This window comes from Salmo trutta, chromosome 5 (genome assembly GCF_901001165.1).
Source record: "Salmo trutta chromosome 5, fSalTru1.1, whole genome shotgun sequence".
In the NCBI taxonomy this organism is placed as follows: domain Eukaryota; kingdom Metazoa; phylum Chordata; class Actinopteri; order Salmoniformes; family Salmonidae; genus Salmo; species Salmo trutta.
In genome coordinates, this window is record NC_042961.1 from 39,945,007 (window position 1) to 39,972,951 (window position 27,945).

Here is a 27,945-nt window from a genome sequence, read left to right on the forward strand (position 1 = left end):
AGAGCGGTCCACCACTTGACGGTCGTTCCAAGTTCCCACGGCCACAAGGTCATAAACCCCGCCCATTTCTACAATTATCTTCTTAAAATCTGATCTTAAACCTAACCGTAACTTTAACCACACTGCTAACATTATGCCTAACCTTAACGTAAGACCAAAAAGCACATTTGTGTTTTCTTGAAGCTTTACGGTATAGACTTTGTGGCAGTGCTATCGAGTGGAAACCCCACTGGTCAGAGGGAGGCAGGGCAAACACCGTGACAAGCATAGGCATAACACGGTTAGTTACTTGCCATCTCTCATCACCCTAGGTCGATATTTGTCATTCGGATCTACAGTCGTACAATAGAAAATACGCATTTACCAAGATGCCTAAGCCACTGACAGACCAGGAGAAGAGAAAGCAGATATCGGTGCGAGGGCTTGCAGGAGTGGAAAATGTTTCAGACCTCAAGACTAATTTTAATCGCCATCTCCACTTTACGCTCGTAAAGGACCGAAATGTGGCGACCAAAAGGGACTACTACTTCGCCTTGGCCAACACCGTGCGCGACCATCTGGTTGGCCGATGGATCAGGACGCAGCAGCACTACTACGAGAAAGACCCCAAGGTAAGCAGTCGAGTTGCCGCAGTGACACAGTGTTCCCGTCCCATCGCAATCTTCCGCACATATTGCAAGCTTCGGCACGTAGGCCTGCGCCTCTGTCAGACTCCGGGTGAAGTGGGGAGGGGGTGGCTTTCCCAGGGAAATATCACTGCGCATTATGTGAAATTATGCTGAAATCTAGACTGCGCTTCAGACGCTAACATTACAGAAGTGTTATGCTGATAATATCAATTGAGGAGAAGGTAGACTATTTCATCCACAATGTGATTATGCAGGGAAAATGGTAAAGGAATGCCAAATTCTACATTGAGCGCTCCATCAAAGCTCTTTGCTAGTTAGGCTACATAATGATGTTGCATCTCTGGATGAGAAAACATTCAGTACATTTCTGTATGTTATCTCATTCTTAATCACTGAGTTTATAAATAAACTGGAGACAGCATCCAAAATGGACGCCTGTCGTTTTCAACATAATCTACAAACGTTCGCATACTCTATCATTACACTTTGAAGGATATAAAATGAAACGTGTTACATTTTTTAAGAATGTATAGATTTTTGTAACACAAAACATCACAAACACGCAAAAACAAAAATGCATAAAGGGTTTTTACATTCAAATACATTTAAAATGCTTAAAGCTGCAATATGTAACTTTTTGGGCGACCCGACCAAATTCACATAACAATGTGAGTTAAAGGTCTGTCATTCTCTTTGAAAGCAAGTCTAAGAAGTGGTAGATCTGTTTTATGTGCGCTATTTCTATGCTTCCTGTTCTTACGTTTTTGTGTCTTTAGTTTTCGGTTTTGTACACGAGCTACAATATTTTTGTTAATGGAATATATATTTTACAGCGGTTTAGAAGTTACAATGATTCTCTACACTACACTTGCTTGTTTTGTCACATAAACTGAAATTAGGCTAACTATTATAATTTCAACAACCAGGAAATGGCGGATCGATGCATCTTTAAGAGTAGCAATAGATTTAATTACTTTCTTATTCTTACAGAGCATATTATTTAATATGACAAAAATTATTTAATTCAACCTTTAAAAATATAGAGTATTTTTTGTTATGTTCTTAAAGAAAGTAATTTTATGTATGTAATATTGAGCAAGAGTTATGAACAAATGCATCACATACGGTTCATTAGTTGAGAATCTTGGATTATTGAACAGAAAAATAACACCATACATTTGCAGATTGTCTACCCAGAAAATAGTTACATACACACATTGGAAAAATAAATGTTCAATTGATTCTGTCCAATTCTAGTGAATCTTTTTTTTCATTTCAACAATTTACTATCTGTAATGTGCTAGAAGCCTTGCTTAAGACTGATGCCCACTGGGGCTGATATGCTTCATCCATTTTTGCTGCAGATCTCTGCCCCCTTGATTGCTGAATCGTGATCCCATATTTTTAACCTGGCGAATATATCTGGTACTCTCCCCAAGGTTTGGAAGGCGGCCCATGTACTCCCCGTTCACAAAGGTGGTGACCCTAAATAATTATCGGCCAATTTCTTGCCTAGGTAAAATATTAGAATTCTTGATTAATTCTCAGCTAAGATCTTCCTTATCTTTGAAATGTATTCTAAATGTACTGTACATCAGCCAGGTTTTAGACCAGGTCATAGCACTATCTATGCTGCATCCCTAGTTATAAATGATTAACTGTATGGATAAAAGGCAACATTGTGCTGCCCTCTTCATTGCCCTGTCAAAGGCTTTCGATACTGTTGATCACTCACTGCTAATTCAAAGGCATTCCTCAATTGGCCTAGACCAGGCTGCATGTAACTTCTTTAAAAGTGACTTGATAGATAGAACTCAATGTGTATCTACTGATGGTGTTACATCAGGTTTCCTCGATACTACGAAAGGTGTCCCGCAGGGTTTGATTCTGGGTCCTGTACTTTTTACTGTTTACATTAACAATATTGACTTGTCTAAAAAAAAAAATGTAACCTGCACTTGTATGCCGATAATACGGTTGTGTATGCTATTGCCCCCACAGTTGACCAGGCTCTATCTGAACTACAGTCTGTCTTCATTGTATTACAGAAAAACTTTATTGACCTGAAATTAGTATTGAATGCAGGTAAAACAAAGTATATGTTGTTCTCTAGAGCGCATAAAAATAACTCTAATGATTTAAGCATATGTACTTTGGATGGTGTCTATATTGATCTTGTCCCTGCTTACAAAAATCTGGGCATCTGGATAGATGAAAAGCTGTCTTTTAAAAAGCATATCGATGAGTTAGTTAAGAAGCTGAGAAAAAAATGGCTTTTTGTATAGAAATATGGTGCATTTGGAAAGTATTCAGACCCCTTGACATTTTCCACATTTTGTTACGTTACAGCCTTGTTCTAAAATGTATTAAATAGTTTTTTCCCCTCATCAATACCCGATAATGACAAATAAAAAAACTGAAATATCACATTTACATAAGTATTCAGACCCTTTACTCAGTACTTTGTTGAAGCACCTTTGGCAGTGATTACAGCCTCAAGTCTTCTTGGGTATGATGCTACAAGCTTGGCACACCTGTATTTGGGGAGTTTCTCCCATTCTTCTCTGCAAATCCTCTCAAGCTCTGTCAGGTTGGATGGGGATTGTCGCTGCACAGCTATTTTCAGGTCTCTCCAGAGATGTTCAATCAGGTTCAAGTCCGGGCTCTGGCTGGGCCACTCAAGGACATTCAGAGACTTATCCCGAAGCCGCTCCTGCGTTGTCTTGGCTGTGTGCTTAGGGTCGTTGTCCTGTTGGAAGGTGAACCTTCTCCCTAGTCTGAGGTCCTGAGTGCTCCGGAGGAGGTTTTCATCAAGGATATTTCTGTACTTTGCTCCGTTCATCTTTCTCGATCCTGACTAGTCTCCCAGTCCCTGCTGCTGAAAAACATCCCCACAGCATGACGCTGCAACCCCCATGCCTCACCGTAGGGATGGTGCCAAGTTTCCTCCAGACGTGACGCTTGGCGTTCAGGCCAAAGAGTTCAATCTTGGTTTCATCAGACCAGAGAATCTGGTTTTTGAAGTGGCTTCTGTCTGGCCATTCTGCCATAAAGGCCTGATTGGTCGAGTGCTGCAGAGATGGTTGTCCTTCTGGAAGATCCTCCCATCACCACAGAGGCACTCTGGAGCTCTGTCAGAGTGACCATCGGGTACTTGGTCACCTCCCTGACCACGGCCCTTCTCCACCGATTGCTCAGTTTGGCTGGGAAGCCAACTCTAGGAAGAGTCTTGGTGGTTCCAAACTTATTCCATTTAAGAATGATGGAGGCCAATGTGTTCTTGGTGACCTTCAATGCGGCAAAAAAATTTGGTACCCTTCCCCAGATCTGTGCCTCGACACAGTCATGTCTCGGAGCTCTATGGACAAATTCTTCGACCTCATGGCTTGTTTTTTTTGCAAACATTTCTAAAATGCTGGTTTTGCTTTGTCATTATGGGGTATTGTGTGTAGATTAATGAGGGAAAAAACAATTTCATCCATTTTAGAATAAGGCTGTAATGAAACAAAATGTGAAAAAGTCAAGGGGTCTGAACACTTTTCGAATGCACTGTATTATGTGACTTGTTCAGCAAATTTTTACTCCTGAACTTATTTAGGCTTGCCATAACAAAGGGGTTGAATACATATTGACTCAAGACATTTAAGCTTTTCATTTTTTATTAATTTGTTAACATTTCTAAAAACATAATTCCACTTTGACATTATTGTAACGGCTGTCGAAGTGATTAGACCAAGGCGCAGCGGGTACGTGAATACTCATACTTTAATTTTATTTAAAGTGAGTAACGGAAAAAACAAGAAACAGAATGACAGCTAACAGATTTGCAGGCTTAACAAACAGCAGTACAAATACAACTACCCACAACCAGACAGGTGAAACCAAGCTCCCTAAGTATGACTCTCAATCAGGAACAACAATGTATAACTGTTCCTGATTGAGAGCCACACCAGGCCAACAAAGAAATACACAATCTAGAAAACCTAGAAGATCAACACAAGAACATACACCAAAACCCCGGAACACATAAATACAATACCACTCTGCATACACATAACCCTCGAACCATATAAAACAAAAACCCCTGCCCACGTCCTGACCAAACTAAACTAACAAATAACCTCCTATACTGGTCAGGACGTGACAATTATGGGGTATTGTGTGTAGGCCAGTGACACAAAATCTCAATTTAATCAATTTTAAATTCAGGCTGTAACACAACAAAATGTGGAAAAAGTCAAGGCACTGTGTTTACAAAATTATTGACAACCTTGATAAAGACTGTATAACAACCGGCCGTGATTGGGAGTCCCATAGGGCGGCGCACAATTGGCCCAGCATCATCCAGGTTTGGCCAGTGTAGGCCGTCATTGTAAATACGAATTTGTTCTTAACTGGCTTTCCTAGTTAAATAAAACATTTAAAAAAAATAAAAAATAAAGATGAGCTTTATTGTATGTTCCAAAAAAATTGGGCAATTATATTATTTTAAACTAATACAATTTCTCAGAGAAAGCGATTTTGTTTAACAAGTAATACTTTTTTTCTCAGAAATGTAGGGGTCAAAATGATTGACACCCCTCTTTTCAATACCTTTCAATACCTCACCATGCGAGGATAATGGCGCTGAGCCTTTTTCTAAAATATCTTATGAGTTGGAGAACACATTGGACACATTGGGAGGGATCTTAGACCATTCCCCCATACAGAATCTTCCAGATGCTTGATGTAGTTTGTCTGCGCTTATGTACAGCTCTCTTCAATTCGAACCACAGGTTTTCAACGGGTTTAAAGTCCGGAGACTTAACAATTTCTTTGTGGATTTTGATGTGTGCATGGAGTTATTTTCTTGCTGGAAGATCCACTTGCGGCCAAGTTTCATCCTCCTGGTATCCGAAGTCTATGCCGTATTCTGAGGCCTTGAACCTCTTGTCCACTTTAGTAGTGTTGTTTGTGAGATTCACAAAGTCCCCCAGCATGTAGGGCTACACTGTCACACAGTCCACCACCTCATCCCCCTCCAAGATCTGAAACACAACAACCAGCTGTCTAAACAGGAGGCAGGTTCACTTCTTCTGAAGATGTGTAAACATTACTAGTGCATAACATTTGTCATTTAGCAGACGCTCCTAGGACCAGTGGAAACAAAATATCCCCATAACATCAAAGGTCCATCACCATATTTGTAGGTAGTTATGGGTTTTGATTTTGCTCATGCATACCTACTGTAAAATATGGTGGTGGATCTTTGATGTTATGGGGCTATTCTGCTTCCACTGGTCCTGGGGCCCTACGTTGTTGCCTTTGCCAGGAGGCTGAAAGTTGGCCGTATGTGGATCTTCCAGCAAGACCATAACCCCAAGCACACATCAAAATCCACAAAGAAATTGTTAATCAGTAGCAATATGCTAAATGCGTTTACATGAAAGAAGCTATGCAAATATAGCAACAAGATAACAATATGAATTTTAAAAGTGGGATGCAATAACGTGGCTTAATAGGCCAAAGTTAGAGCAGGCTAAATTGGCAGTGGCTATTAGTGTAGCATTATATGTGGGGAAAGCATCAAATCAAATTGTATTTGTCACATGCGCCGAATACAACAGGTGCAGACCTTACAGTGAAATGCTTACTTACAAGCCCTTAACCAACAATGCAGTTTTAAGAAAAATGCACAAAAAAGTAAGCGATACGAATAACAAATGATTAAAGAGCAGCAGTAAATAACAATAGCGGGGCTATATACAAGGGGTACCGGTACAGAGTCAATGTGCGGGGGCACCGGTGCCGAGGTAATTGAGGTAATATGTACATGTAGGTAGAGTTATTAAAGTGACTATGCATAGATAATAACAGAGAGTAGCAGCAGCGTTCTGGGGGGGCAATGCAAATAGTCTGAGTAGCCATTTGATTAGCTGTTCAGGAGTCTTATATTTTGGGGGTAGAAGCTATTTAGGAGCCTCTTGGACCTAGACTTGGCGCTCCGGTACCGTTTGCCGTGCGGTAGCAGAGAGAACCGTCTATGACTAGGGTGGCTGGAGTCTTTGACAATTTTTAGGGCCTTCCTCTGACACCACCTGGTATAGAGGTCCTGGATGGCAGGAAGCTTGGCCCCGGTGATGTACTGGGCCGTACACACTACCCTCTGTAGTGCCTTGCGGTCGGAGGCTAAGCAGTTGCCATACCAGGCAGTGATGCAACCCGTCAGGATGCTCTCCATGGTGTAGCTATATAACCTTTTGAGGATCTGAGGACCCATGCCAAATCTTTTCAGTCTCCTGAGGGGGAATAGGTTTTGTCGTGCCCTCTTCACGACTGTCTTGGTGTGCGTGGACCATGTTCGTTTGTTGGTGACGTAGACGCCAAGGAACTTGAAGCTCTCAACTTGCTCCACTACAGCCCGTCGATGAGAATGGGGGCGTGCTCGGTCCTCCTTTTCCTGTAGTATACAATCATCTCCTTTGTCTTGATCACATTGAGGGAGAGGTTGTTGTCCTTGCACCACACGGTCAGGTCTCTGACCTCCTCCTTATAGGCTGTCTCATCGTTGTCGGTGATCAGGCCTACCACTGTTGTGTCATCAGCAAACTTAATGATGGTGTTGGTGTCATGCCTGGCCGTGCAGTCATGAGTGAACAGAGAGTACAGGAGGGGACTGAGCACGCACCCCTGAGGGGCCCCCGTGTTAAGGATCAGCGTGGCGGATATGTTGTTACCTACCCTTACCACCTGGGGGCGGTCTGTCAGGAAGTCCAGGATCCAGTTGCAGAGGGAGGTGTTTAGTCCCAGGGTCCTTAGCTTAGTGATGAGATTTGAGGGCGCTATAGTGTTGAACGCTGAGCTGTTGTCAATGAATAGCATTCTCACATAGGCGTTCCTTTTGTCCAGGTGTGGTGTGCAATAGAGATTGCATCATCTGTGGATCTGTTGGTGGGGTATGCAAATTGGAGTGGGTCTAGGGTTTCTGGGATAATGGTGTTGACGTGAGCCATGACCAGCCTTTCAACGCATTTCATGGCTACAGATGTGAGTGCCACGGATTGGTAGTCATTTAGGCAGGTTACCTTAGTCCCTGTGCCCAAGAACGCTATGGTGGTCTGCTTGAAACATGTAGGCAATACAGACTAAGACAGAGAGAGCTTTGTACACGTCTCTATGTGTGGAGTAAAGGTGGTCTAGAATTTGTTTCCCTCTGGTTGCACATTTAACATGCTGATAGAAATGAGGTAAAACTGATTTAAGTTTCCCTGCATTAAAGTCCCCGGCCACTAGGAGTGCCGCTGCTGGATGAGCATTTTCCTGTTTGCTTATGGCGGTATACAGCTCATTGAGTGCGGTTTAGTGCCAGCATTGGTCTGTGGTGGTATGTTGAAAGCTACGAAAAATACAGATGAGAACTCTCTAGGTAGATAGTGTGGTCTACAGCTTATTATGAGATACTCTACCTCAGGCGAGCAAAACCTTGAGACTTCCTTAGATATTGTGCACCAGCTGTTGTTTACATATATGCATAGGCCCCCGCCCCGTGTCTTACCAGAGGCTGCTGTTCTGTCCTGCCGATAGAGTGTATAACCCGCCAGCTGTATGTTCTTAATGTCATTGTTCAGCCATGTCCCGTTGGTAGGATAAACATGCTTTCAGTTAAGTCCCATTTATTTTCCAGCGATTGAACGTTAGCTTGCAGGACGGAAGACAAAGGCAGATTAGCCACTCGTCGCCTGATCCTCACAAGGCACCCTGATCTCTTTCTGCGAAATCTCAGTTTCCTTCTTCAGCGAATAACAGGGATCTGGGGTGTTTGTATTATATCCCTCCCGTCCGACTCATTGAAGAAGAACTCTTCATCCAGTTTGAGGTGAGCAATCGCAGTTCTGATGTCCAGAAGCTTTTTTTTTCGGTCATAAGAGATGTTAACAGCAACATTATGTACAAAACAAGTTACGAACAACGTGAAAAAACAAACAGGATAGCATGGTTGGTTAAGAGCCAATAAGATGGCAGCCTTCCCCTCCGGCACCATCACATAAACAATAGAGTAGATAAAGTTAGTAGGCAAACAAGCCAGCAGTATTAACTCAAAAGCAGACCTTAATTCGCATAAAAAACAAGTGCACAAAATTTGCAAAAAATCCAATGTCAATGAACAACTACATGTAGCATCAAGAAAACTGATCAATGAGTATGTTTACATGCACACTAATAATTAAATATTAAACTGCTTATGGCAGTAGGCCAGGCACGTGCACAGATAGGGTTCTACCTGTGCCTCCCACTCGCCAAGTGCCCTTTTGGGTGGTGGTATAATTTTATTTTTGAATACAGTTTTTGGCATTGTTCTGAACCTACTGCCCGCAAGTCGTCATGACATCGTCAAGTTCGCCACCCTCTACCCCCACCCAGTCCGTTTGTTGTGCCTGTTGGTCTGGCCTGTACAAAGCTCGCACGCGCAAAACAAGCTCTGTCTCATGGAAGAGTTAGCTGTTCATCCACGTCTTCCAAACTTTTTTTATTTGCAGTTGCTCCAAACGTCAAATTTCAAAGTGTTTTTGTTGCTCCTGCTGCTCGTAAGTTTAGGCATTCATTCCGAATGGTTAAGGTAAGGGTTAAGTTTTGGGATAGGGTTAAAACCAAAAACCAGCTTGCACGATGGGGATCGAACACACAACCTTCTGATCCAGAGTCATGGGACCACCCCTGTCCACAACACCCTAACAAAACCCAAGCCTACTTGATGGTAATAGCACTCACTATTGCCCCAGTGGCCAGTTTTGAAGGCATTCCCGACGTCCTTAGGACATGGATAGACGTTAATCTTGAACTACCTGGCTGCGCACGCTTTTCGGCTGTCCGGTATCCAAATTTGAGATGTAGTCACCGGTTGAGTGTGTAGCTAGCTACCTAGTTTAAATATCAACAGTACTGCAACAGCAGCAAAACATTTGATTAACACTTGAAAACACTTGATTTACATCACCACCAATATTCGTTCTGGTTGGCTGATACACGCATCAGAGAGAGGCAGAAAGAGAGAGGGTCAGCTGCATCAATGACCCCTCCGACTCAACTCCATCCCTTCAGTCGGGAGATGGACATGTGTGTCAGGGCAGCAGCTACACAGACCACAATATACTAAAATATTCAAACAAGCCAGCCTGACATTTATCATGAGTTAGAAGATTGTGAATATTATATTATTAAGTTATTATTTAAAAATCAAAGAGCATTGTTTTTTTTTTAATCTTCAATCAGGCAAAAAAAAAGGGGGGGGTTGCGCTCTTTTTTTCATTTTGAGCACCTGCACCCTGAAAGGTCTGTGCACGGCCATGCAGTAGGCCTGACTATGACATCACTAGTCATATAAACACCTTACTCTGTTTATATTAATCGGCGTAAAGTCATAATCGGCATAAGCAGGTCTCCTGCAACAGGGTGATCAAATAAAGACCCTGAGAACATATTTGACCAATACCTCCATGCCCCGTAAGAAATATAAATAATCATTTGTTTACACTAATCCTTAGTTGATAACCCCTGGTCATCAAGAGTTCAATTACACTTTTGGTATTCGGTCCATTTCTTAAAACAGTAATTTCTCATAATCAATCCATTCTTCCCAAAGTATTCATGTTTACTAATGCATTAATAGCAGTAGTAACACTGCTGTTATTTATAGTGTTTATGTAACCCCATCTCCGCCAATGATTGGCATCTCCCTCCCTAGTTGCCCTAACCTTTTAGAAGGGACCACTAATGCCTTTGTCACTTTATCACGGTCACATTCAATGGGACAGTAGGGAGCTCTTTTTTCCATGTCCTCGTTTGCATACCCTCCTATTGTCGGAAAACCCCATTTGAAATGTCACAGGTCAATCGAAGTCTCGGGTGTCGTTCCCTGCTAGCTTTTCATTTAGGATATCAAACACACCATCCTGATCAATTATGTTGTAGCACTTTATACAACGGGTAAGTCTAATCCTGAATGCTGATTGGTTAAAACCGCATTCCAGTCGGTGTCTATTCCACAAGTTATCACAGGCTAAATCTATGACGTTAAAATGCCTATTTACTCTGTTCCATCTGACTGTGCAACCCACTGTCTCAAAAGCATCTAGACATTATCTTACATTTATTTTAGAATAATATTTCATTTTCAACAGCAGAGATTTGTATAAAGCTTGCTGTCTGTCTCTCCGACATTTGCAATATTGTTTCAGTATTCAAATTCGATCTTCAGCTGTCCCATAGTAATGAACACCTGTTGTATTCGGCGCACGTGACAAATAAACTTTGATTTCATTTACAAAGAAATGTCAATTAAAGAAGGTCAAACAAAACGAAGCGCAGCTAGTTTGCAGCCTTTCCAGCTTCAGTTTGAAGTGATTGTTTTAGCTGTGTTGTTGGCTAGCTCTTCTGAACAACAGTGTCCTGACGAGTGAGCACAAAATCGTGTCTCATTAGCTCATTGTTATGGATCTATCCAAACAAATGTCACTAGAAAACAGCTTATGCAAATGCGGCTATTTTGCTGTTATTCTGGCTGCTTTGACGTGACTGTAAGTTAGTCGTAATTGGCTAGCTAGCAAGCAAGGGATAAGAATGATGCCAGCCAGTATGGCAATGGAACATTTGAAACGAACGACTGGGTCGCGTCCATAGATGCAGAACAAAAAGACTGAACGACTGGGTTGCATCTCTGGCAACCGAATCGATAGAAAGAACGACCAGCCGGCTCGGGTAGCAACCTTAGATTTGTGTAGGGACTATATCTTGTGGAAGGATGAAATAGTATGAATAAATTCATCAAAATAACGTTTTATAAAAATATGTAAATCATTATTTAAATATGATAGTAACCCATTGTATAAAACTGATAATGCCCTCAAAGCCGGTGTTTGAAGGATATATTGGCACGGTTTGCCAGCCCTCAACTTCTTCTCGGGCCTAACAACAACCATGCCAATATATCCTCCAAACACCGGCTTTGAGGGCATTATCACTTAAGTGGGGCGGCAGGGTAGCCTAGTGGTTGGAGCGTTGGACTAGTAACCGAAAGGTTGCAAGATCGAATCCCTGAGCTGACAAGGTACAAATCTGTCGTTCTGCCCCTGAACAAGGCCGTCATTGAAAATAATAATTTGTTCTTAACTGACTTGCCTAGTTAAATAAAGGTAAAAAAAAGTTGTGACCTTAGAAATAATGAAGCAAAGAGGCATTTGCAACTAGAGGCAAAACAACTCTAGATCACCTTTACTCCATACACAGAGATGCTTACAAAGCTCTCCCTTGCCCTCCATTTAGCAAATGTGTCCACATCTCAAACAGGAAGTACCAGTGACGCTCTCAATACGGTAGTGGTCCGATGAAGCAGAGGCTAAACTACAGGACTGTTTTGCTAGCACAGACTGGAATATGTTCCGGGCTTCATTAATAAGTGCCTCAAAGACGTCGTCCCCACAGTGACCGTACATTCATATCCCAACCAGAAGCCATGGATTACAGGCAACAACCGCACTGAGCTAAAGGCTAGAGCTGACGATTTCAAAGACCGGAAGACTAATCTGGACGCTTATAAGAAATCCCGATACGCCCTCCAACAAACCATCAAACAGACAAAGTGTCAATGCCTTTTATGCTCACTTCGAGGCCAGCAACACTGCACCACCATGCATGAGAGCACCAGCTCTTCCAGACAATTGTGTGATCACGCTCTCCGTAGTTTATGTGAGTAAGACCTTTAAACAAGTTAACATTCACAAGGCCGCAGGGCCAGACGGATTACCAGGACGGATACTCAGAGCATGTGCTGACCAGCTGGCAAGTGTCTTCATTGACATTTTCAACCTCACCCTGACCCAGTTTGTAATAGCTACATGTTCCAAACAGACCACCATAGTCCCTGTGCCCAAGAATGTCAAGGTAACATGCCTGAATGACTATCGCACTTTAGCACTCACATCTCTAAAAATATAATGCTTTGAAATGCTGGTCATGGCTCACATCAACACCATCATCCCATACACTGGACCCACTCCAATTCGCATACCGCCCCAACAGATCCACAGATGACGCAATCTCTATTGTACTCCACACTGCCCTTTCACACATGGACAAAAGGAACACCTATGTTAGAATGCTGTTCATTGACTAAAGCTCAGCATTCAACTCCATAGTGCCCTCCAAGCTCATCACACTGGATCCTGGACTTCCTGATGGGCTGCCCCCAGGTGGTGAGGGTAGACAACAACACATCCACCACACTGACCCTCAACATGGGGCCCCTCAGGGGTACGTGCTTAGTCCGCTCCTGTACTCCCTGTTCACCCACAACTGCGTGTTTGTGCACGACTCCAACACCATCATTAAGACACGACAGTGGTAGGACTGATCACTGACGATGATGAGACAGCCTACAGGAAGGTCAGAGACCTGGCAGTGTGGTGCCAGGACAATAAGATCTCCCTCAACGTCAGCAAGACAAAGGAGCTATTCGTGGACTACAGGAAAAGAGAAAAGGAGGGCCAAGCAAGCCCACATTCACATCGACGGGGCTGTAGTGGAGAAGGTCAAGCGCTTCAAGTTCCTCGGTTTGCACATTACTAAGGACCGATCATGGTCCAAACACACCAACACAGTCGAGAAGAGGGAACGACAACGCCTCTTCCCTCTCAGGAGGTTGAAAAGATTTGTCATGGACCCTCAGATCCTCAAAAAGTTCTACAGCTGCACCATTGAGTATGTTTACATGCACACTAATAATTCAATATTAAACTGATTATAGAAGAAGGCCGAGTATGACATTAGTCATGTCAACATCTTACTCTGCTTACCTTAATCTGAAGTAAGCATACGGCGAGCAATCTTTCAAATTATTAGGAGATGTAAACAGCTTAATCGGCATTCCAGTGGTGTATTTGATCTGCGCATGTGCCAGGCCAGTCCCGGGTAGCGCAAGCTTCCGTATTATGTGCGAGGGAAGTGAGTTAGGAAAAACTGTAAGTATGCATGTTATAAATCGTTTTCACATACACACTTCATATGTCCCAACTCAGAATCAAATAGTCTTCGCAAAAATAACATGGTCACTGTGGTAGAACGTTTATTTTGAGTGCCCGATTTTCTGCATTAACAAAAGTCCCATCAGGTAGCCTGATTTCAGATGTGTCCATGTAAACAGGATTGTTAGGGAAATCATTCTACTTGCAAAGCATGTACAAGTTTTAAACTAGCTATTATATTAACCTGACTATCCACAATAACTGCATTATTATGTGCATGTAACCATGCTCGTTGAGAGCATCTTGACTGGCTGCATCATCGCTTGGTATGGCAACTGCTTGACACCGCAAGGAGCTACAGAGGGTAGTGCGTATGGCTCGGTACATCACTGAGGCCGAGCTCCTTGCCATCCAGGACCTCTAAAGCAGGCGGAGTCAGAGGAAGAACCTAAAAATTGTCAAAGACTCCAGCCACTCAAGTCATAGACTGTTCTCTCTGCTACCGCACGGCAAGCGGTACGAGAGCACCAAATCTGGGACCAAAAGGCTCCTGAACAGATTCTACCCCCAAGCCATAAGACAGCTGAACAGTTAACCAAATGGCTACACAGACTATTTGCATTGTCCCCCTTTTTTTGCACTGACATTCTTGCACTTGCTCTATGCACACTCACTGGACTGTACCCACACACTCACACAATCTTTGAAACTGGAAACAGTTATCTCCCTCACTAACTTTAAGCACCAGCTGTCAGAGCAGCTCACAGATCACTGCACCTGTACATAGCCCATCTATAATTTAGCCCAAACAACTACCTCTTCCCCTACTGTATTTATTTATTTATTTTGCTCCTTTGCACCCCATTATTTATATTTCTACTTTGCACTTTCTTCCACTACAAATCTAACATTCCAGTGCTTTACTTGCTATATTGTATTTGCTTTGCCACCATGGCCTTTTTTCCCCTACTGTATTTATTTATTTATTTATTTATTTTGCTCCTTTGCACCCCATTATTTATATTTCTACTTTGCACTTTCTTCCACTACAAATCTAACATTCCAGTGCTTTACTTGCTATATTGTATTTGCTTTGCCACCATGGCCTTTTTTGCCTTTACCTCCCTTATCTCACCTCATTTGCTCACATTGTACATAGACTTATGTTTCTACTGTATTATTGACTGTATGTTTGTTTTACTCCATGTGTAACTCTGTGTTGTTGTATGTGTCGAACTGCTTTGCTTTATCTTGGCCAGGTCGTAATTGTAAATGAAAACTTGTTCTCAACTTGCCTACCTGGTTAAATAAATAAAGGTGAAATATATATATATCTTTTTTTTTTAAATACTACACTCACACACTATATACGCTCACACAAACAAAACACAATTACTCACACATAGACACAATTTCACACTCTTCACATAGGCTGCTGCTACTCTGTTTATTATCTATCCTGACTGCTTAGTCACTTTTACCCCTACCTACATGTACATATTACCTCAACTACCTCGTACCCCTGCACATTGACTCTGTACTGGTACTCTTTACAGAGACTGGACTCTGTTTATCATGCATCCTTGCGCTTTATTACAAATGCCAAGTCACTCACCCACCATTGCACCTTATACCAAATGGTAGTTTGGACCTCACTTCATATGCACAGAAAGCTACATTTGTATGCATTCATCTACAAAGGCCTTTTGGGTAAACTTACTCTGTAGTCTGGTCTCCTTCAACACCAGCAGTTGTTGGTTGTTGCTGCCTTCTTGGCCAGGTCTCCCTTGAAAAAGAGACTCTGGGTCTCAATGGGCTTTTCCTGGTTAAAAAAAGGTTAAATAAATAAAACAATAGAAACTCCTTGTATATAGCCTCATTATAGTTTTTTTTTATTGTGTTACTATTTCCTTTTTTTGTTTTATTTGCTCATCTTTTCTTACTTTTTAACTCTACATTGCTGGGAATGGGCTCATACGTAAGCAATTCACGGTACAGTCTACACCTGTTGTATTTGGTGCATGTGACAAAAACGTATTTGATTTCATTCTAATTTCATTGCATAGCTTCAGTGTGAGTTACATACCCCATACATGAATTGGAATCTAAATGAGAATATGATGTAAAACCTGTGTGTCCTCGGTGACGTTGTAGTGGGCGGAGACAAGCTGCAGAGAAATCCTATACGGACATAAGTAAACAAACTGCCACTGTTTGCAGCACTCTTTATGTCGGTTATTGTGAGACCTTGGGATGAATCCAAGCGTGTTATAAAGAACTTTTATCTTTTGAAACAGTTGTTGGTGTTCACTGGCGGTATTAATAGAGGCTTATGAGGTAGTTGAACTCATTCCAATGCTCTCTCAGAAAGAGCTGTTGCTTGACGGGTCGCCAAGTATAGCACTGCTGTTTTTGGCAGCCCCGGCTCTCCCCTCTTGGCTACAGCTGCTGCCTCTAGTAGAATAGGAGAGGCAGAGATAATGTTCCATTTCTCAGGGCTACCACATGGGGGCACACTACTGTTGGATGGCTGAAGGTGTATTGAACGTAGAGGATATTCTGCACTGTACTGTATTGCATTAACTTTCCTTGATGCACCTTCCTCTGTTGTTCCTCTCCAGCGTGTGTACTACCTGTCCCTGGAGTTCTACATGGGGCGTACCCTGCAGAATACAATGGTGAACCTGGCACTGGAGAATGCCTGTGATGAGGCCACCTATCAGGTGACTGACGGATAGGCCTTAGGGCCATAGGACCCTTCTGGACCATAACAGTGTCCCATCATAGTTACCTCAACCTAGTACATAGTCTGTGACATACACTGTGGAGGGTATGAAACTGGCACATTGAACATTAATGACACTGACAATGAGTGCTTTTTTTTCTTCACACTCCATGTAAGATTCAAGAATACTTTCTGATGTAAGAATTTCAGGTACATGGCCCTACTCTGAGATTGAACACTGCCCCATCCCCTTGTATTCAGATGCTAAAGCTTGACTTATTACACTAATGTACCTCCCATCCTCCCTCCATCCTAATATGTATAATGGCTAATAAAGTACTATAAATCTTCACAATGTATCTTCGTCTTCAACAGTTGGGTCTGGACATGGAGGAGCTGCAGGACATTGAGGAGGATGCCGGCCTGGGAAATGGTGGTCTTGGACGGCTCGCCGGTGAGTTTCTCCTCCTACTCCTCGACTAGTCTACCTCACTGGTTCTTCCCTGCACAAATAGTGTAGCCAATGACAGTGATGCTCTGGCAGTGGTCAGGACAACCCTCACCTCATCTCTCCCTCCCCTCCCCACCTGTGCTCTCAGCCTGCTTCCTAGATTCCATGGCGTCTCTGGGGCTGGCAGCTTACGGCTACGGCATCCGCTATGAGTTTGGCATCTTCAACCAGAAAATAGTCAATGGCTGGCAGGTAGTTTGACTGACTGGCAAAGTTGACAATATTTATGTACATGTCTGTGAGTGTATATGGTACTTTTCAGTGCTTGTTGGAGTCATGCGCTTTAGATGGTCCACTTATTTGATGAATCATTTCACACATTTTCACATTTTTGTAATCTACTCATAGTAGATTCATGATGCTGTATAATCAGAATAATCAACTCATAGTTCATTGTAGTGGCTGACATCTCTTCACAGGTGGAGGAGGCTGATGATTGGCTGCGCTACGGCAACCCCTGGGAGAAGGCCCGCCCTGAGTACATGCGACCCGTCCACTTCTATGGCAGAGTGGAGCACACCCCCGAAGGGGTGAAATGGGTTGACACACAGGTGAGAGGCCACATTGAAAGGATACAACATAGAAATAGTCATCATTGCCGACGTAACTAAACATTACATGACCCTGCTATGTTGACAGGTAGTGTTGGCCCTTCCTTATGACACCCCAGTCCCTGGCTACAGGAACAACGTTGTGAACACCATGAGACTATGGTCCGCCAAGGCCCCATGTGATTTCAACCTGAAAGACTGTGAGTTACTTCTCGACTGTTTGGGCTTGTCTGGTTTACTGCTTAAACCTGCTGATTCAATTATGCATTACTTAACATCTTTACAACCTCTGTAATATTATTGTCAGTCATCTAATTCACCAGTCAGATTGTCAGGATTGGAGCTGGAAAACAGTATAGCGCAAGGCATTTTAAATGTATGATGTGACCAGAAGTTTTTCTTCCGTTCTACAGTCAATGTTGGTGGCTACATTCAGGCTGTGCTGGACAGGAACTTGGCTGAGAACATCTCCCGTGTCCTCTACCCTAATGACAACGTGAGTAGAACCCAGTGTTTATGTAACCTTTATTTACCCAGCCATCAATGCGCTGTTATGAGGAATTCATAATAAACAAGTGTGATGGACTGTGGATCTGTGTTTGACCCTAGTTCTTCGAGGGCAAGGAGCTTCGTCTGAAGCAGGAGTACTTTGTGGTGGCGGCCACTCTGCAGGACATTGTCCGTCGCTTCAAGTCCTCAAAGTTTGGCTCCACCGAGGTTGTGCGCGTGGACCTGTCCACCCTACCTGACAAGGTAAGCTAGATACAATAGATATCCTTAGCGTCCTAGACTCTGTTGTAACCGGACGATATGTATCAAAGCACCATATACTCTCCAAATGTCTTTGTTCATTGACCACTCTACGGTACTATGCCAAAGACACAATGGCGGAGTGTGAGACTATATGCAAAAGTGTCCTTCCCTAACTGCATCGTATCTATTGTGCTGACGTCCTCTCTCTTGCCTATATTGTAGGTGGCCATCCAGCTGAACGACACCCACCCAGCCATGGCCATCCCTGAGCTGATGAGGATCCTGTTGGACACGGAGCACCAGACATGGGAGAAGGTATAGTGCTGGTCCCCCTGCTAAAGCAAAAGTGTTGCACAAAAAATAGAAGTGTAAAGAATACTCACCACAAAAAGGGGAATGCTCCCAGAGATCTTTATATAATGACGAGATACTCATGTCTCTGCCCTAACAATGGGAGTCATTGCTCCAAAGGCGGGAAGGCAGGTCACAAGCTTAGGTCTAAAATAAGCCAATAGAAACACATTGGGCTTATTTTGGACAGATTTTGGCAAGAGTGAAACCTCTCGCTTAGCCTCTTCCTCTCCGATGCCCCTAAATTGATTGACCAAACATTCACTAAGACAATTTCCTTCTACATGCATCTTTGTGTTTTCCCCCTCTCTCAGGCCTGGGACATCGTTACGCGTACCTGTGCCTACACCAACCATACAGTCCTGCCTGAGGCCCTGGAGCGCTGGCCCATCGACCTGTTCCAAAACCTTCTGCCCAGACACTTGGAGATCATCTTCGAGATCAACCGACGCCACCTGGAGGTAGAGAGAGGAAGAGGGCAGGAGGGAGGGAGGGGGGTGGAGTGGGAGAAAGAAAGAGACAGTGAGAGAGACATCCAAATGTTCACTCCATATTACAGTGTGGGTCAAATAATAAAGGCATGGATCTTAAAACCACCAGACTGTACATTTTTAGCCGTCTTATTCCATGATTTTGCAGTCTCAGACAAAATGTCCACATCATGGGCAAATTCTTAGGTCGTAAACGATTGTCGGACATCTTGGCTCATTCAGTGTGACAGGGTCTAGGTCTGACGATTAAGTACCATTACGTGTGATTGTAGGCTCCAACAAAGTTCTGTCAGTGTCTGAAATGTTGAGCCTTTATCGTATAGTGTGGCTGATGTTACGAGCCGATCCTGGTGACTGACCTCAGCCACAAGGCACCTGACGATTATTGTGAATAGTCAGATTAATATAAGTTTGTTTTAAACGTTTTCATGCTTTGAAAGAAGAATGATTTCCCTTATAATCTTTTTTATGTGATACATCTGAAATCAGGCTACCTGGTGGGATTTTGATAAGTGTACAAAATCAGCAATCAAAATAAATGTTCAGCGACCATGTTCTTTAGGGGAAGCCTATTTAATTCTGAGTTCGGACACCAAAAGAATGCAGGCCCCTGCTCGTCGAAAATCTCATTCGAAAGTCATGGGCATTAATATGGAGTTGGTCCCCCCTTTGCTGCTATAACAGCCTCCACTCTTCTGGGAAGGATTTCCACTAGATGTTGGAACATTGTTGCAGACACTTGCTTCCACTCAGCCACAGGAGCATTAGTGAGGTTGGGAACTGATGTTGGGCGATGAGGCCTGGCTCACAGTCAGAATTCCCGAATCCTCAGAAAGGTGTTCATTGAGGTTGAGGTCAGGGCTCTGTGCAGGCCTGTCAAGTTCTTCCACACCGATCTCGACAAACCATTTCTGTAGGAACCTCACGTTGTGCACGGGGGCATTGTCATGCTGAAACAGGAAAGGGCCTTCCCCAAACTGTTACCACAAATTTAGAAGCACAGAATCGTCTAGAAGGTCATTCATTGTATGCTGTAGCGTTAAGATTTCCCTTGACTGGAACTAAGAGGCCTCGCCCGAACCATGAAAAACAGCCCCAGACCATTATTCCTCCTCCACCAAACTTTTCTGTTGGCACTATGCATTCGGACAGGTAGCGTTATCCTGGCATCCGCCAAACCCAGATTTCTCCATCGGACTGCCAGGTGGGTAAGCGTGATTCATCACTCCAGAGAATGCGTTCACACTGCACCAGAGTTCAATGGCGGCGAGCTTTACACCACTCCAGCCGACGCCTGACATTGCGCATGGTGATCTTAGGCTTGTGTGTGGCTGCTCGGCCATGGAAACCCATTTCATGAAGCTCCCGACTGAACTGTTCTTGTGCTGACGTTACTTCCAGAGGCAGTTTGGAACTCAGTAGTGAGTGTTACAACGGAGAACAAATGTTTTTTACGTTCTAAGCGCTTCAGCACTCGGCAGTCCCGTTCTGTGAGCTAGACATTTCCACTTTACAATAAAAGCACTTACAGTTGACCGGGGCAGCTCTAGCAGGGCAGAAATCTGACAAACTGACATATTGGAAAGGTGGCATGCTATGACGGTGCCACGTTGAAAGTCACTTAGCTGTTCGGTAAGGGCCATTCTACTGCCAATGTTTGTCTATGGAGATTGCATGTCGTTGTGCTTAATTTTATACACCTGTCAGCAACGGGTGTGGGTGAAATAGCCAAATCCACTAATTTGTAGGGGCGTCTACATACTTATAGTGTATATTTGTATGTGAAAACTATTTCTAAAATGCATACTTTAAGTTGTTCCGAACTCACTTCACTCGCACATAAGCATAGAGTGAGGCTTGTGCCGCTGGTGCATGTGCAGATCAAATAAACCATTGCAGTTGACGTAGCCTATGTCAACTGACGTAGCCTCGCAAGCCAATCGCAGAATGTGATGACAGAACTGGAGCAGATTGTACAATCTGTCCAGGTTGACATCAAGATCTAATTTGGGAACACCACACAGTGTGACGTGATGAAAGACTGAATCCGACGTACCGTCTGCAGAGCCTTTTAGAGGGATTAAGAGTTAGATACAGTCCAAACCATTGCCTCAACCTTTATGTGCTAGCGTCTCTCGCTAACGTGATCAAAACAGGAAGGGCTGTAAAACTACTATAAAATCCTTTGTCCCTCCTCCCTCAGCGCATTGCTAACCTTTACCCTGGGGACCATGACCGTCTGCGCCGCATGTCCCTGGTGGAGGAGGGCGACCAGAAGAAGATCAACATGGCCCACCTGTGCATCGTGGGCTCCCACGCCGTCAACGGAGTGGCCCGCATCCACTCGGACATCATCAAGGCCACTCTGTACAAAAAAAAACATTGTTTTATTTTGGCGTTAGCTATACTGTACTTTGCTATCCCATTGGTCAATGAGATGTAGAGGGGCATTTGATAATTTGCTCATTGTGTCCACAGGTTCAAGGACTTCTACGAGGTGGACCCCCACAAGTTCCAGAACAAGACCAATGGCATCACACCCCGACGCTGGCTGGTCATGTGCAATCCTGGACTGGCTGAAGTCATTGCAGAGGTATGTGGTGGAGTATACAGCTAAAGTGAAGTAAGAGTGGCTTTGACAGTAGTGTTTGATTAGAATTCTTCTAAACATGGGTATTTATGAATGTTTGAATGTGCAGAGGATTGGTGAGGATTACATCCGCGATCTGGACCAACTGAAGAATTTGCTGGAGTTTGTGGATGACGACTCTTTGATTCGGGACATCGCCAAGATCAAACAGGTCAGAACACAACAGTCTCTTTTCATATGTTGTCATTGTCATTTCAGTCAACGTCTCAGTCTGAGACCATGACTATCACTCCTCCTAACACCTGTTTCTATCTGTAGGAGAACAAGCTTAAGTTTTCTGCCTATCTCGAGGAGCACTACAAGGTGAAGATCAACCCCAACTCCATGTTTGACGTTCAAGTCAAGAGGATCCACGAGTACAAGAGGCAGCTGCTTAACTGCCTGCACATCATCACTCTCTACAACCGTGAGTGGTACTCCGTTCTTTCACAGCTCTAGTGAGAGACATTATTCAGTAAACCAAGTTAGCCTGTCTTCTTTTTCAATCAGGCATCAAGAAGGAGCCCAACAAGAATTGGACCCCCAGGACTATCATGATTGGAGGAAAGGTGAGTAGCAATTCAAGTTGGATTACATAACAAGGATACACAGTGTATTGTAAAAGTCTTAGTCATAGATATATTTTGTTAGCCTGTCCTACATCTGTTTGAGCTGTCTTGCCAACGTTCATCCACCTCTGGCCTGCTGGCCCCCCTACCTCTGAGGAAGCATGGTTCCCGCTCAGCCCAGTCCAAACCAGCCCAGTCCAAACTGTTCGCTGCTCTGGCACCCCAATGGTGGAACAAGCTCCCTCACGACGCCAGGACAGTGGAGTCAATCACCACCTTCCGGAGACACCTGAAACCCCACCTCTTTAAGGAATACCTGGGATAGAATAAAGTAATCCTTCTAACCCCCCCCCCTTAAAATATTTAGATGCACTATTGTAAAGTGGTTGTTCCACTGGATATCATAAGGTGAATGCACCAATTTGTAAGTCGCTCTGGATAAGAGCGTCTGCTAAATGACTTAAATGTAAATGTAAATGTAACTCCTATGGAGACAACGACTATAGTTTTTAAGACAGCACAAACAGATCTGGGACCAGGCTAATCTTTTGAGCTACCCTGAATGAGATTTTGGCATCCATGTGCTTCCATATGTTTTTCTCCATTTTTCCCAGGCTGCCCCTGGTTACCACACTGCTAAGCTGATCATCAGGCTGATCACGGCCATTGGAGATATTGTCAACCACGACGAGGTGGTGGGCGACCGCCTCAAAGTCATCTTCCTGGAGAACTACAAGGTCACTCTGGCCGAGAAAAGTAAAAAAGTCACATACTTGTTGGTTTCTTTCTTTATGCTCCCATAGGAGCTAAGTAACCCTCCATGTCTTCCTTCTTTGTTTCAGACTTTGCGCTAGCTAGCGCTGCCAAATTTTGTTAACTTGTATGGGCTATGTGGGACGCTAGCGTCCCACCTGCGGAACACAGCCAGTGAAATATAAGGGCGGCAAATTCAAAACAACAAAATCTCATAATTCAAATTTCTCAAACATGCAACTATTTTACACCATTTTAAAGATACACTTGTCCTTAAGCCAAACCACATTGTTCGATTTCAAAAAGGCTTTACGGCGAAAGCATAAAGTTAGATTATGTTAGGACAGTGCCAACACAAAAAAAAAACACACTGCCATTTTCCAAGCAGGAGAGGGGTCACAAAAACCAGAAATACAGCTACAATTAAGCACTAACCTTTGACGATCTTCATCAGATGACACTCCTAGGACTCAATGTTACACAATACATGTATGTTTTGTTCGATAAAGTTCATATTTATATCCAAAAACCCAATTTTACATTGGCGCGTGATGTAAAAATATTTTCCCTCCAAAACTTCCGGTGAATCATCACAACAATTTACAAAAATACTCATCATAAACGTTGATAAAATATTAAACTGTTATTCAAAGAATTATAGATAAACATCTTTTTAATGCAACCGCTGTGACAGATTTCAAAAAGCTTCACGGGAAAGCACACTTTGCAATAATATGAGCACGGCGCTCAGAAAAATACATCAGGCAATACAGATACCCGCCATTTTGGAGTCATCTAAAATCATAAATAGCATTATAAATATTCACTTACCTTTGATGATCTTCATCAGAAGGCACTTCCAGGAATCCCAGGTCCACAATAAATGTTGTTTTGTTCGATAAAGTCCATAATTTATGTCCAAATACCTCCTTGTTGTTTGAGCGTTCAGTAAGCTACTCCAAATGTAGGAAGCGCGCCAAAAATTTCATGACGAAAAGTCAAAAAAAGGTTTATTTACGTTCGTAGAAACATGTCAAACGTTGTATAGCATCAATCTTTAGGGCCTTTTTAACATAAAACTTCAATAATATTCCAACTGGACGATTCCAATGTCTTGAAAAACATTATGGAACACAGCTACCTCATCACGTAAATGCGCGCCAATGAACTCATGTCATTTTCTGAGTCACCAACTTCCCGGCCTTCTTGTTCGCTCTCTGTTCACTGCAAAAGCCTGAAACAAGGTTCTAAAGACTGTTGACATCTAGTGGAAGCCTTAGGAAGTGCAAAATGAACCCTAAGTCACTGTGTGTTAGATAGGCAATGACTTGAAAAGACTACAAGCATCAGATTTCCCACTTCCTGGTTGGATTTTTCTCAGATTTTTGCCTGGAATATGAGTTCTGTTATACTCACAGACATCATTCAAACAGTTTTAGAAACTTCAGAGTGTTTTCTATCCAAGTCTACTAATAATATGCAAATATTTGACTCTGGGCCCGAGTTTTAGGCAGTTTACTCTGGGCACGCTTTTCATCCGAAATCGAAAATACTGCCCCCTATACCTTAAAAAGTTAAAGGTTCTAAGACACATCTTTCTCTGCCTGGTCTCATCTCTCTATTTCTGTTTATCCCTGTCCCGCTCTCTTCCCCCCCATCTCTCTTTCTCTCTCTACCCAGTCATCCCTGCGTCCGATCTATCTGAGCAGATCTCCACAGCTGGCACAGAGGCGTCTGGAACTGGCAACATGAAGTTCATGCTGAACGGAGCGCTCACCATCGGTACAATGGACGGAGCCAACGTAGAGATGGCTGAGGAGGCTGGGGAGGAGAACCTCTTCATCTTTGGTATGAGGGTGGATGACGTGGACGCCATGGACAAGAGCGGGTAAGACAGTGGAGGGTGTGAGTGGGTGGATGGATGGATGGACAAAGAGGTTCTGGTTAGTGATGATGGAGAAGACAAAAATATTGGCATTGGATGATAGCTATGGAGAGAACTTTTGGATGACATGGAAGGATGCTTACTTGGTAAAGTTTGGTGGAGAAGCCAAGACGTATGGAATGGTGAAGGATGGAACGGAAGCAGATCTTTTGGGGGGGATGACTTGGAAATGATGATAGGTGGAAAAATTACATAATGGAAAAAATATGTTTTATCCTCTTTATAAATGTATCCTCTTCTTTATTAATTTATCCATCTTCCAGATATGATGCCATGGAGTACTACAATCGCATTCCTGAGCTGAAGCAGGCAATGGACCAGATCGCTGGTGGATACTTCAGCCCCGACCAGCATGACCTCTTCAAGGACATTGTCAACATGCTACTGCATCATGACAGGTGGGAGAAAAAGCTGAGTCACCGAAAGAATACCCAAATGCTGACACACTGTACTCAACTGATATACACACAGCCACACAATGTCTATCTGTGTTGCAGATTCAAGGTGTTCGCTGACTACGAAGCCTACATCAAATGTCAGGACAAAGTCAGTGCTCTCTACAAGGTCAGTGTTTCATAAGACTGAATATCTATTGTTTTATTTTCTCTTAATTTCTTTATTTTTTTGTAAAATGTGTTAAGACCTGTTTAAATGCACTGTAAATAAAAGGTGACTTGACTATTCCCCTGTCAATTCTAAGAGTTTTTCCACATAAATAACATAACAGTATTCCTTCCTTCTACAATGGTTTTAATTCCCCTCTCTTCCAATCCATCCCAACAGAACCCCAAAGAATGGACCAAGATGGTGATCCACAACATCGCCGGTTGTGGTAAATTCTCTAGCGACCGCACCATCTCCCAGTACGCCCGAGAGATCTGGGGCATGGAGCCCAGCCTGGAAAGGATCCCTGCCCCAGATGATCCTCGCCAATAAGCCCCAGCCCGAAAACCAGCCTCGGGCTTGTCAACGTTCCCAACCTCTGTTTTTCCCACAGCCCCCAACTTCTGCATTTACCTCTGGCTATTCCACAAAAAAAATAAATGTTAACTTGAGAAATGGTTTAAAAACCAGAAATCTCCCCTATAACTAGTACCTTTTGTGTTATTTTATTGTGGTCAGTATTAGTTAATGATTGACTATAGCAACCCCCTGTCCAGCTATGTGATGGCCAATAACCTGATACCACTTTTAACCTCGACATTCAGTATTCATTTTCAATGGGCTGAATCAAAATCAGTAATCACCTTCCCCAATGCATAGTCGACTGGCTGTGCAACATCAGTAACACTGTTCACCATCATTTAAGACAATTTGGCCAGAGAATACACCCTTTAACTGTCATTGGGGTCAACAAGTAGCTGGAAACCTCAACACTGTTTAATGGTACCAAAACCATGTCTTCCAAGGATGAGACAAGGGATATAACATTAGAGTGGCTTATCATAATACAGTATTGAAAATATGCACGTTCTTCTCACATAGACACTGTGATTCTACACTACAGCTTTGGCCTGCCAATGACCACCTCTTTATTCATATCTCCACCTGACATGCTCATCTTTTGGCTAGCCCCCACACAATGCTTATTACTAAAATACTTTCTGCTATAAGCTGTGTTTTGTTTAGCATGATCCCATCAGTATATCCTCAAAACGTTGTTCCAGTGTCGGAAGTTATGATCCATCATTTAGTGCAACAAATTAAGCCTTCTCTCCTCCACCTTCTCTGCCTAATACCTCTATGATTGACTATAAAGTTGCCTTAACTAAGCTGTGTGTGTAGTTGTACGGCCTAAAGTGATCCCATGAACACCTTGTCTGCTCACGTAAGCAGCTAGTTTTTTATGTTAAAATAAATAACCATTTCTGGTACAATAGTATTTTTCAGTGTTTGGAAGTCTTGGACTTAAAGTTAAGATTATACTAGTAATTGAGTGTGTAGGGTTGATGTAAATTGCACTTTCCATTAGTTTATTAATGTTTATCTTCCTTTAGGGAGAGTCTGAAAAGCACTGAAATCTTCAAACCCTGCATTCTCTTGTTAATGTGAAACAACCGTCAATAAAGGAGACAAAGTTACAACAATTGTTGTGATATTTTGTTACATTCCAAAATAGCTACATTCTCTCATCACGTTTTGTCTATACATTTTTGTCTATGAATAAAAACTGAGCAAATTACACCGCGAAAATTAGGTAAAGATCAAATGACGGTGCTACCGCAGGACTATAAAATTGCAAACAAAGCCAAAGTGATGTACACACAACAAACTCACAAACAAGCTAACTAGCTGTGTAACTGGAACCTGTTGCTGCGTTTCAATGATGTCTGGCCTTCTGTGGGGAATGCTGAAAGTACGGTTGGCTGTGGCTCTTCTTTGAGATTGAGTTGGTGGATCATATCTAACTTTTAAGGTGCATACACCGCCACCTAAGATGCATGCACCGCCACCAAAAATACAAGAGCCACGCGGGACAACTTTGTTTGGATGTCTGGACGATATTGAAAATATTTAGCTAGCTGATGACCTCCTTTTCCACATGGAAAAGACAGACAGAGACTTGCTAGCTATGTTAGCTAGTTAGCTGGGATTTTCTACAAGGAATCTGCCTCCCGAAAAAAGCTTCTCCCAAGTGGGTGTGACACCTACTCCTGTTGCCTGCTGCACTGCTGCTTGGATTCCATCTGGCGATCTTTTCACCGTCTGCCCTGGTCTGTCTCCCCCTGTCTGGTACAGGTACCCCCGCCACATTCCCCTTTCTCTCCCAAGCTTTCGCTCGCCTCCAGCACACATGCACTGTTGAGGCGAGTGACTCTGAACAATGGCTAGCCCCAAGTTGTTATATATTTCGAAAGTGCTTTATGCTATTTGCCTCACCAATTCTGCGTGCTTTGTTGACTATGAACTTGCTTGTTTACCCAACGTGGGACAGTCTATGTTATGTTTGTTCCCATACTCGGGACTCTGACTCTCTATTGGTCACACGGACTCTTGGCCTCCCATCCTATTCTAACCACCTCTCGCCGGCTTTGTATTCATG

General features: G+C 43.2%; 1 protein-coding gene across 1 annotated transcript; it reads left to right on the plus strand.

Moving 5' to 3' along the window:
- Window positions 1–368: 368 nt before the first annotated feature.
- On the plus strand, window positions 369–27,018 carry LOC115194146 (glycogen phosphorylase, muscle form-like). The gene is made up of 20 exons (XM_029753580.1): window positions 369–611; window positions 16,246–16,347; window positions 16,725–16,803; window positions 16,949–17,052; window positions 17,280–17,411; window positions 17,500–17,611; window positions 17,825–17,907; window positions 18,021–18,164; window positions 18,387–18,479; window positions 18,830–18,976; window positions 21,210–21,373; window positions 21,485–21,599; window positions 21,706–21,807; window positions 21,915–22,062; window positions 22,146–22,204; window positions 22,819–22,960; window positions 24,638–24,845; window positions 25,166–25,300; window positions 25,400–25,466; window positions 25,686–27,018. Exons 1-20 carry the CDS (start codon window positions 369–371, stop codon window positions 25,836–25,838), a joined length of 2,532 nt encoding a protein of 843 aa, XP_029609440.1. The 3' UTR covers window positions 25,839–27,018.
- The last annotated feature ends 927 nt before the right edge of the window (window positions 27,019–27,945 follow it).